Source organism: Lolium rigidum, chromosome 7, assembly GCF_022539505.1.
Source record: "Lolium rigidum isolate FL_2022 chromosome 7, APGP_CSIRO_Lrig_0.1, whole genome shotgun sequence".
Lineage (NCBI taxonomy): Eukaryota > Viridiplantae > Streptophyta > Magnoliopsida > Poales > Poaceae > Lolium > Lolium rigidum.
The window spans coordinates 116,809,181-116,820,971 of NC_061514.1; the positions used below are offsets into that span (position 1 = coordinate 116,809,181).

At 47.1% G+C, this 11,791-nt stretch overlaps 1 protein-coding gene across 1 annotated transcript; it reads right to left on the reverse strand.

The window, feature by feature from the left end:
* Window positions 1-8,488: 8,488 nt before the first annotated feature.
* On the reverse strand, window positions 8,489-9,352 carry LOC124671881. The gene is made up of 3 exons (XM_047208202.1): window positions 9,161-9,352; window positions 8,988-9,066; window positions 8,489-8,916 (listed from the first exon to the last, which is right to left on the reverse strand). The coding sequence occupies exons 1-3, from the start codon at window positions 9,164-9,166 to the stop codon at window positions 8,489-8,491; spliced, it is 513 nt and encodes a 170-aa protein (XP_047064158.1). The 5' UTR covers window positions 9,167-9,352.
* Window positions 9,353-11,791: the final 2,439 nt, after the last annotated feature.

Consider the following 11,791-nt stretch of genomic DNA (forward strand, 5'->3'; position numbering starts at 1 on the left):
CTTGCTAGACGACGGGCCTCGATCTCCTCCTTGGTCTTTCTAGGCCTTGGAGGTGTATACTCTTCTTGAGTTGATAGCACGATAGAAGTGTCCAAGGAGGACCTTGCCATGAAGCAATGTGCATTCTTGATAGTAGGATTCTCATTGGGAGATTCAAAGAGAGATGAAGAGGGTATGTTGGTGGTGACGATGGCGGCCAATTCCTTTGAGCTTTCTTCATCTTCATCACCACTAGAACTTTCAACTTCATCGGTTGAATATTCTTCTCTTGTTACTAGCACAACTCTTGAGGGCCTCTTGCCTTTCTTTGTCTTGTTGTTGTAGAACTTCTTGTTGGGGGCTTTTGAATACTTGCCCTTGGTGTCCTTGCTATTGTCCTTGGGAATGAGCCTTCCATTATGAAGCTCTCTATTTTCATAGGGGCATTCGGCAATGAAGTGGCGCTTGTCATCACAATTGTAGCAAGATCTTGTCTTTGGACCAAAGCTAGTGAAACCACTTTTGTTGTTCCTCTTGATGTTGTCTTCCTTGGCCTTGGAGGGATCAACCCAAAAGGATTTTGCATGGAAGGCCATGTGATCATGGTAGTGGCATTGCAAATCTTCAGGATAGGACATACTCCAAGATGCCCTATAAGATTCTTGAGGAATCACTTCTTCACCGGAGTTGACCACCAAGGCAAGATTGGAACCTTTTGCCATTCCAAGAGCACGATTGCGAGAATCATGAGAGGTTTCTTCAAGCACCTTGAGAGCTTGCATCTCGTGCACGACTTGTTGAGAGGTGAGAGAGGAATAGCATTCCCTTCCCACAAGAGTCTTGACATCAATGGGAGCAAATGGCATCATGCATTCAATGTACTTCTCCTTGATCCAAGAGTCATTGATGTGGGTGGCACCAATAAGCCGGAAGGCATCGGCAACCGTGACAAGTCTTCCATACATGAGTTCATGATCTTCATCCGGTAGCCTCATGAACCCTTCGGCTTTATTCTTAAGAGCATTATACTTGTTCCTTCTTGTGCTCTCACTTCCAATACAACTAGCGATCAAGCCGTCCCAAGCTTCCTTGGCGGTGGTGTAGTTCCGGACTCGATGCAATTCCGGTGTCCCCACACTAGTTTGAATCATGTGTAGGGCGGTGCTGTTGAGTTGACTATCAATTGCTTCTCTTCTAGTCAACTTGTCGGGGTTGTATGGCTTGACACTAGTAGGAAAACCATTATAGGCGATGCTTAGTTCTGTGGCGCACCGTTTAAAATGCGCCATAGAAAGTTATTTTGTGGCGCACCAGACACGGTGCGCCACAGAAATAGCTTAATTTTGTGGCGCACCGGGGATCCATGCGCCTACGTAAATCTGGTGGGGCCAGCCCTAATCATTGGTTTCACTATTTTTGTGGCGCACAGATCACGTGCGCCACGTAAATAAGACATTCCGTGGCGCATCGGCCCGGTGCGCCACCGAATTAAGACTTTCCGTGGCGCATTGTTCCCGGTGCGCCACCGAACTAAGACTTTCTGTGGCGCACGTGGGATGGTGCGCCATAGAAAGCCTTATTTCTGTGGCGCACATGAGTTCCATGCAACTCCACCCCCCCCCCCCGTGGATCGCCTTTTTAACCTCTCGTAAAAAATAAAAAAATAGATAAAAATTTCAAAAAATAAATCCCTTCAAGATGCCTATGTATTATGTCATCTTTTACCACTAAGAATTAACAAACAATAATTTCGACTTTTTTTGCAAAATTGCGTGGGAAAATCATCAAACTGGATTTCTGGTTGCATACGAACTCGAAAAAAAACGCATAATATACCAAAATGTTCCCACGAAAAATCTACATCCGAATTCACCGGGGCTTGCCCGGTTGGACAATTTTTAGAATCTCAAAATTCCAAAAGAGTAAAAAGTTACGGGCAGTTAAAGATTTTTTGCTGCAAAATAGAAAAAAAGAAAAAAAATTCTGTGGCGCACCAAGTGCCCGTGCGCCACGTAATTAACGTCCAAATTTGAAATTTCTGGCGCCCACTTCTCCTTCTCCTCCATTTCTCCCCTTCTCCACTTCTCCCCTTCTCCACTTCTCCTCCTCTCCTCCTCTCTTCCTCTTCTCCACTTCTCCCCTTCTCCTCCTCTCCTCTTCTCTTCCTCTCCTCCACTTCTCCACTTCTCCTCTCCTACTCCGGCGACCAACTCCGGCGACCAACAACTCCGGCGAACTACTCCGGCGACCTACTACGGCGACCACGACCAACACCTCCTCCGGCGACCACCTCCTCCGGCGACCACCTCCTCCTCTACCACCACCACCACCACCACCTCCTCCTCCTCCTCCGGCGACCACCTCCTCCTCCACCACCACCACCACCACCACCACCACCACCACCTCCTCCTCCTCCTCCTCCTCCTCCTCCTCTACCACCACCACCACCACCACCACCACCACCACCACCACCACCACCTCCTCCTCCTCCTCCTCCTCCTCCTCCACCACCACCACCACCACCACCACCACCACCACCACCTCCTCCTCCTCCTCCTCCTCTACCACCACCACCACCACCACCACCACCACCACCACCACCACCACCACCACCTCCTCCTCCTCCTCCTCCTCTACCACCACCACCTCCACCTCCACCTCCTCCTATTCCACCACCACCACCACCTCCTCCGGCCGGCCTCATCCTCCACCCACCCACCTCCGGCGACCTTTCAGAAAAATTTAAAAAAAAAACCGGCGGCCCCAGATCTAGATCTAGATCTAGATCTGGCCGCCACTTTTTTTGAAATTTTTAAAAAAATTCTGTGGCGCACCGGCGGTGGTGCGCCACGTAAATAAGACTTCTGTTTCGTGGCGCACCACCGTCCGGTGCGCCACGTAATAAGCTTTCGTGGCGCATTGGCCGGTGCGCCTACGTAATCCTTATTTTTGTGGCGAGAATTCTGTGGCGCACCACCCATGCGCCACAGAATGTGTTTTTGGTGCGCCACTGATGAGGCTTTTCCTACTAGTGTGAAGCCCTCCAAGATGATTCTCCATAGTTCATTGGAGGCACTACAAACATGAGAGCGGAACTCAAATTTCCAAGTATCGAAATTATCAACGGAAAACTTAGGTGGGTCACCCCGAATGTTCAAATGGGGATGGGGAACCGGTATATCGGGAGATAGAAAAGGTGGAGCTACTCGATTGTAGCTTTCACCTCCACTAGTTCCCCTAGGAGATGCACTTGTAGATTTGATAGTGTTTAAGTTATCACCTTCTACGGGTTTGGTAGATGAGGGGAAGTCCGAAGCCTCTCCCTCATTTAACGCACCCGTGTCTTTTACCTCTACACTAGGAGCCTTGGGAAGGGCCGGAGCCAAAAGCTCGGCTATCATCTTTTTCATGCTTTCCATTTGGGCTTCCATGGAGGACTTCAACGAATTGAAGTCTTCCATGGAGACCGTCGTGGCGGCCCCTTCCGAGGGCTCCTCGTTCGGCATACTCTTAGGCGGTTAAGCTCGAAATAAGAGCCAAGGCTCTGATACCAATTGAAAGGATCGTATGCCGCACCTAGAGGGGGGGGTGAATAGGTGCTAACCAATTTTTAGTTCTTTTTCAAATTAGGCTTGACACGAAAGGTAAATTCTCTAGATATGCAACTAAGTGAATTTACCTATATGACAAGGATATCAACTAAGCAAGGTATAGCTACGCAATAGTAGATAGAGTGGGATAGAGGTAACCGAGAGTGTAGCACGCGATGACACGGAGATGATTCCCGTAGTTCCCTTCCTTTGCAAGAAGGTACGTCTACGTTTGGAGGAGTGTGGTTGCTACGCAAGCCAAACCAACAGCCCACGAAGGCTTCACTCGGATCTCCCGTGAGCAACGCCACGAAGGCCTAGCCCACTTCCACTAAGGGATTTCCTCGAGGCGGAAACCGGGCCTTTACAAAGTTCTTGGGGCACACATCCACAACCAAATTGGAGGCTCCCAAATCTGTAACAATACAACAATCAACAACAACACATCAACAACAAATCAACTAGGGAACCAAATAGGAACACTAGCATGAGATCCCTCAAACAAGAGAGGGGGAAATGAAGAACGCTTCGGTGAGGATGTAGATCGGTGTCTTCTCCTTCGAATCCCCAAAGATCAAGAGCTTTGGTTGGGGGAGGAAGGAGATCTTGCAAATCTTGACTTTCTTGAGGTGGCTCTAATGGAGGTGGCTTGGCAGATTTCTTGTGTAATGATTGAGCAAGCAACCAAGGTAGAAGAAGGGGGTATTTATACCCCCTCACAAAATTGAGCCGTTGTCGCTTCCGGGGGCCGGATAATCCGGTGTAAGTAGGGGCCGGATAATCCGCCCCCCCGGATAATCCGGCCTTCGTAACAAAAGCGTGACATTGTCCGGCCAATTATCCGGCCCATGTACTCGATTCACATTTCTTCCAGTCCTTAGCCAAAATCGAGGGGGCCGGATATTTCCAAAATATCCGGCCCGGATAATCCGGCCCTGGTACAATACCGGGACATTATCCGGGCAAATGTCCGGCCCCCCTACTGAGCTGCTTTTCCTCGAGGACTTAGCCAAAATCAGGGGGCCGGATATTTCAAGAATATCCGGCCCGGATTATCCGGCCTGGCCAAACTTTTCCTGTTATCTTTTGACAGACCGACCAAATCCAACACACGCAAATATGAAACTATGTAATCCCTGTACCACTTAATCAAACATTAGTGTATCACATATATTGACATCAAACACACAAAACATAATGCAAGAGATGTTCTTTCAGAGGGGCGGAGGAGATCGGGGTCGCCATGATTGGTTCCGAGGTCGGAGGCGGAGTCGTTGAAGACATCAGAGGAAAAAGGGTTTGGCGGAAACTTGCTTTAGTCGGATCCCACATTGTCTTCTCCAAGTTCACCCCTACCAACTACAGCGCGAAGATGAAGCTCGAGGACTTACTGTAATGGCGATTGCGGTGGTCGTAGTCGCCGGCGATGAGTTTTCCGCGCGGTGGCTCGCCGGAGTTAAGAACACGAAGAACACTGCGGTGGTGGACTCGCTCCGGTGATGCTCCGGCGACTTTTCCGGCAGGTTCCGGCACGGCGGAGGAAGAGCTCACGGGCGGCGCTCGGCTGAGAGGTGAGAAGGGGGGTGAATGATGGTAAGGGCCTCGACGGCGGATATTTATAGGCTGAAGGGATAAGATTCGTGCTCAGCATCCTGTGGTCGGAATGCAAGCGTCGCACCGTTGGATGCGCGACACGTGTCCCAAACCCTAACGGTAAAAATGGCTAGAGATAAGTTACCGCGGAGATCGCGCGAAAATGGCGCCAGAATTGGCGGAACCGTTTGAGTCTTTTAAGATTCCGGGTAATTGCGTGAGGATAAGTTAGTTCTCATTCACGAGCAGGGAGTAACCCGGAAATGTTCTTTGGAATGTCGATGGATGAAGTCCCGCGGAATGAGAGCATTTTCCGACTAATAGTTGGGGAAAGAAGAAAATGCGGAGTTGGAGCTCTTCAAGTTTCTCCGCGTTACCAGCGTTTGCCGGAGATCATGATGGACCAGCAAGGCGGAAACTGCAGGAGAAACTCGGAGAACTCTGGGGGCTACTGTTGTGGGTATACTTCATGGGTGTACCATCGACAGTCCTTAGATCCGGCAAGCCCGGGTGGCCCACAGATGGTGATGAGGCATGTGGCCCATCGGGCGGCCCGGCTTGCTCGTTGATCATGAAGGAAGAAGTCCAGCCCAGGATCGGCAAGCTCGGATCCGTACCAACATTAGGAGTAACCCGGATCCGTGGAAGCCCATGAGGAACCCGGATCCAAGTACGACGTATATGGAAGGCGGATCCGTGACGTGCACGGCAAGATATTGTACCGTAGTTAGGCTATCCGTAATCCGGCTAGGACTCTCCGTGTAAACCCTAGATCCGTGCGCCTTTATAAGCCGGATCCCGGGAGCCCTAGAGGCACAACCACAACTCATTGTAACAACGCGAAAGCGCCCGGATAATTCCGGACAAGCAGCGAGTAGGCCCCGTCATCGTGCAGGTGTTCCGAAGCTGGGTAACTCGCGTACCACCGTCCCGTGTGCACTCCGCCCTATGGCCCCTACTTCTTCTCCCCCTCGTGAGGATCCCTCCTCCGAGGTACCGTCGATTAGGCAACGACAGCGGTGCTGAGTGGGCACGGCGGGTCGTTGCGTGGGTCACTGAAGCGTGCGCGGTGGTCTTCTGGATGCATCGAGTGGAGGAGACGATATGCGGTGTGGTTGACGAGAGGATTGGGAGGTGAGCAGGCCCACCTTGCTGTGGACGCGTGTCTCACGCAGGACCAGGAGGACGGGAGAAGTTATCCCCCGGGGAGATATAAGCGTTTTCCTTTGAGAAAAGTACAATCCTCAACCATGCAAATGGACCAATTTCGACTACCTAGCCAGGCTTGTCAATCAATTCACTATGTGTCTAAGGGTTTACAAATAGTTAATACCTCAAGGCCAAAATGTATCATTGTCTACGTGTCAAAATAAATAGTATATTTGGTCAGATTTATGATCATAGTATGAAGTTCACACCACAAAAATCAATAAAAGCTTAAACTATATATACTTGATAATAATCATTAGCGAACAAATACGTGTGAATGATCTTTAAACCCTAGTTTCCAAATCTTAGACCTCACAAGGAGCCTTTTGTACATAAAAGTGTGCAGCCTGGTGATTTTGCCCACGCGAGGGATGTAATTTAATCAACTTTCAACACTTAAGGCTAAAGTTAGGCACGTCTTTATTAAGTCAAGGGCAACATCATTTTACCTAGGAGTACGTAGTATGTATAATGGTAAAGTAATCCTAGGTTGTTGTTGTTGTTGCTGTTGCTAAGACTCAGTTCTTCTCGTAATTAATGTGCCATGATTTAATGAAAACAATGGTATTGGTGCCATGTACCAATCTGATAATCTCCGTGAATTGCCACATGGTGAGGCTGCTCATAGTGGGGAGTAACTTAGACTAGTAACATATGTCATGTTACTAGTCTAGGTTACTACCTTCATAGTGGGTAGTAACTTATATGTGGTGTCATGCATTGTGTCATTTATTATATTGTAGACTCATTTTGCCTTGGGGTGTGTGATGTTATGGTAACATAGCTAGTTACCACCTCACTCTCTTTTTTCATTTATTCACATGCCATGTCACCAAAATGCCTTGAGATGTGTGATGTTACTAGCTATAGCTATGTTACTCCCACTATGAGCAGTCTGAAACGGCCACACGCAGTATTGTCACGCAATCCTCTCGGAGGGACAAATAAAAATGAGTTGGTTGACTTGGCAAAGGAAACGTTTGGGAATTCCGTAGCCTAGATAGGTTGACTTTCTCTAGTTTAAATTAAGAGAAATACAAAGAATTCAACTTGCTTGACTTTTGGTGATTTTATTTGGACACCAGTTAATTAGTTCAATTTTGAATGTGATAGCTTGCCAAAACTTTATGTCGATTGTTATACAAAAGGGCTACATAACACCCAACATTTTCAGAAATGTCATATCATCCTCGATATATTTGAGTTGTTATGGACCAGAGTATTTGAACATACAACTCCTCATGTGTGAGTTCAAAATTCCTATGTACAATGTCCTATTTCCTCCATGATGTGGCTAACTAACCCGGTTTTGGTAGTATAAATTAGTTTCAAAAACACAAATAGTCATACATATAGTTTACATATTGAAACACATGCATTTTTTTTTTCATACAAAACATATATAAGACTTTGTGACCATTGCAAAAAAAGAGGGTATTCTATTTCAAGACAAAAAGTTACGATTGATTCACTCCACATCCTACATATATAAAGGAATTTGAATGCTCGAAGTTCTTTAAAGCGGCTTTTGAGTTGTGGAAACTAGCAACGTGCTAAGTGTCCCAAGATATGAAAGCTTGGGAGGTTAAGTGAGCCATGTACGATGTTTCGAGGCCAGCATTAGGATGCCCATTTCCTTCGAAAACACCGAAAATGCTTGTATGCTAAATCAGTCCAAGCATACATGGTGCTGACTAACCTTGAGCTTTAGATTTTTAATTTAATGAAGAAGTAGGAATGGACCAAGAAGATAGCATTTCACGGTGGAAATACTGAAAAACTTTGTGGTCTAACTACATCATTTGGCAATGTAGGTGCTTGGAAACCTTGTGCATTAAAATTATATTTTAATGAAAGAGTATAGATGAACCGAAGAACCTCTTTGCTTATGATGGTTTGTAACCGATTCTTATACGACACTAGTTACGCGCCATACACGATAAACGATGATTCAATCCAGCGATGCATATGAACCGCCACACAAAAGTCCCATGGGTATCGTCGTACACATAGCACTACTCATACCTGAAAACCTTGTGCACTTAAACTTTCTTTTAATGAAGTAGTACACCCCCATTTCGCAGCTGAAACACTCGAGAACCCTGTGCGCTAATTTTTCATTTGATGAAGATAGGAACGAACCAAAGAACACCACATTTCAGGGTCAAAATGTCGGTTGAAAACCTTGAGTACCAGATGTCGGTTTGCCTGTACTGCTCGGCCGGCCACCGTGCGACGGCGGGGTTGGCCAGAGGCGACGGTGCTGAGACCGGGTACGAGACGTGGCCCCTCACCGGCGAGTCCCGGCCCGGAGTGTTGACGGAATGCCAGTGGTGCGGAGACCGGGAGTGCGCGGCGGCGACGTCCCTGGACGACGTCCCCGGCAGATGCCCCGAGGCGCCCGCCGCTAGCGTCCGCAGCTCCACTATCTCCGCCTCCCCGACCTCCTTCCTCAGCTTCTTGGTCAGAAGGCCCTCGTCCACGCCGTCGCCGATCACCACCAGCAGCTCCATGTTCCTGCCGGTCCTCGTGACCGACACTACTCCTGTAAAAGAACCTCTAATCCACCGGATGCATTCGTTCCCGTGACAAAGACGAAGAATCGATCGAACATACCGCTGACCGCGGCGGCCACCTTGAGAGCTCTCTTGTGGTATCTGTCCGACCCCGGCTGCATCCGGATGATGATCTCCTTCTGAAAGATTTCGGCCAGCGGTTAATTAAGCAGGTGTACGTGCCTAGCTAAGACAGAAGAACATAAAAGTACTTCAAATTTAAGAACCACATACTCTCATGGTGTTCGCGAGTTGCAGCTGCTCGATCGAGGGATTCCGAATAAACAAGATTGGTGCTGAGGCAAGGAAAGAATGTTTCGCCGTCTCCGAATTGGCTGGATTGTTGTGAGCTGCACGCACGGAGTAGACTCGACTCGTAATTGCAGAACGTGTACTTCTGGTGGCCAGTCACACATATGTATATATCCTATCTTTGAGCTGGAAAATTTCTCTTGTTTTTCTCTGGTTCTCGATAACTTGCTACGGAAGACTGTCGTGGCGAGAATTATGTGACGATTTCAGAAAAAAGACGACATTTTCGCTCATAACTTCAGATGGTGACTCCAAATCGCAGACTTTGCACAATTCAAGCACGGGATGATATCCCAAAACCACTCGAAGTGGAACGTAATCTGGTACTGTATTTTAGTTCCGAAACAAGAAATTAGGAGAAAAAAAGAGGGGCAAGGTGTAACCATGTGTCCGACAGTGCTGATGTTCGGAGAAGCCGCCAAAAGAACTGGGCCGTAAACAGCTAGCACACCAAAAACAAGGCAATCACATTTTGTTTGAAAATTCGTTGAGTATCCGGAACAAGATCCGTAGCGTGCCGTTTTGCCCAAACGCTGCAGCCGTGACTATGTCGTGTGAACTGTAGCGGTTGGGAGATAGACCGTACTAGATGGCACTGGTTTGACCAAAGCTCGACGTCTCCCTGCTTGCGCAAGCATTGCCTTGTCATGTGCATGTCATTGTTATTTCTAGAACCAAGGAATAATGTTGGCACTACCAGTAGTATATGATGCCGGCCTAAGGGGTTACATGTGTTAGGCTAACTGGCGGCGATCACGTTTATAATGGCAGGTCGGTTCAATTGGCCACAAATTGTGAGACATATCTCACAGAGGAGCAATGTTAAAAGCTATCGAGAATGACATCGTCACCCCTCCGCACCAAATACATGGCTATAAGCTTAGTTTAAAAAGTCAGTGACTTCTAATTTTAATTAAATGTATAGAAGATGATATAGTCAATTATAATATTAAATAAATATATTATATACTTTTCTCTTAAACCTTAGGTAACTGGGTTTTTCTTAAGTCTCATTTTCAGAAAAGTGCAATTGGATGCGAGTTGTACTTTTCTCTGAACTGGGATTGCACTTTTCTCGGGTGACTGAAACTGAAGAAAATCTGAGTAGTCGACTAGAACTTAGACAAGCAATATAAAAAATATATCTAATGGTGGATCTATTGGTATTGATTAGATATGGTCCCTTCTACTGGACCCGTCTTCTCCGAGAGATCAATCTCAATTCTCGATGAGGAGATGATGGATGATATCTCTTGGACCCTCATCGAGAGTGGACAATACATGTCTAAGTCCGCATACAAGGCACAATCTAATGGAGCTACATCTTCGCTACTTAGTTCCTCGGTTTGGAAAATTTAGGCCCCTCCCAAACTCAAGTTCTTCGCATGGCTTGCCATTCAAAATAGAGTTTGGACGACCGACGGTCCAGCCCAAGAGAGGGTGACCAAATTGTGGTATTTGTTCACTTTGCAAGTTGATACGTGTATTTTACATCATCATTATTGCTACATATAGAGTTAGTTTTCATTGTTATTCGCTTTCATACATTGTTATTTATGCATTTTTAGATGATTTTCGGGACTTTCCTACAAAATCCTCTTCTTTGGTATTTAATTCCTGGGAGGCATAAAACTTTATTTTTCGTATTTTATTTGTTTCAGGACTTTCTGGATTGCAAATATTCAAGGGAAAATTAATTGACCAGTTTTTTCACCCGAAGGAAGGCCGTGAGCGAAAGAAGCACGCGAGAGGGACCACGAGGTGCCAACGAGCACAGGTGGCGCGACCCAACTTCCTGGCCGCGCCACCCACCCTCGCTCGCACCTCGGACATCGTTCCGGCCCCAATTTATCGCAGACGCTCCGTTTCGCCCTAAAACCTAAGCCATATTTTTCCCGAGATTTATTGCGGCGGCGGCTGATGACGCGTGAAGCACACGTCCGTTGGGAACCCCAAGAGGAAGGTGTGATGCGTACAGTAGCAAGTTTCCCTCAGTAAGAAACCAAGGTTATCGAACCAGTAGGAGATGAAGGCCACGTGAAGGTTGTTGGTGAAGGAGTGTAGTGTGGCGCAACACCAGGGATTCCGGCGCCAACGTGGAACCTGCACAACACAATCACAATACTTTGCCCCAACTTAGCAGTGAGGTTTTCAATCTCACCGGCTTGCTGTAAACAAAGGATTAAACGTATGGTGTGGAGAATGATGTTTGTTTGCGAAGAACAACATAGAACAGAGATTGCAGTAGATTGTATTTCAGATGTAAAAGAATGGACCGGGGTCCACAGTTCACTAGTGGTGTCTCTCCAATAAGATAAATAGCATGTTGGGTGAACAAATTACAGTTGGACAATTGACAAATAGAGAGGGCATAAAAATGCACATACATATCATGATGACTACTATGAGTTTTACTTAGGGTATTACGACAAAGAACATAGACCGCTATCCAGCATGCATCTATGCCTAAAAAGTCCACCTTCGGGTTAGCATTCGCACCCCTTCCAGTATTAAGTTGCAAATAACAGAAAATTGCATTAAGTACTGTGTGTA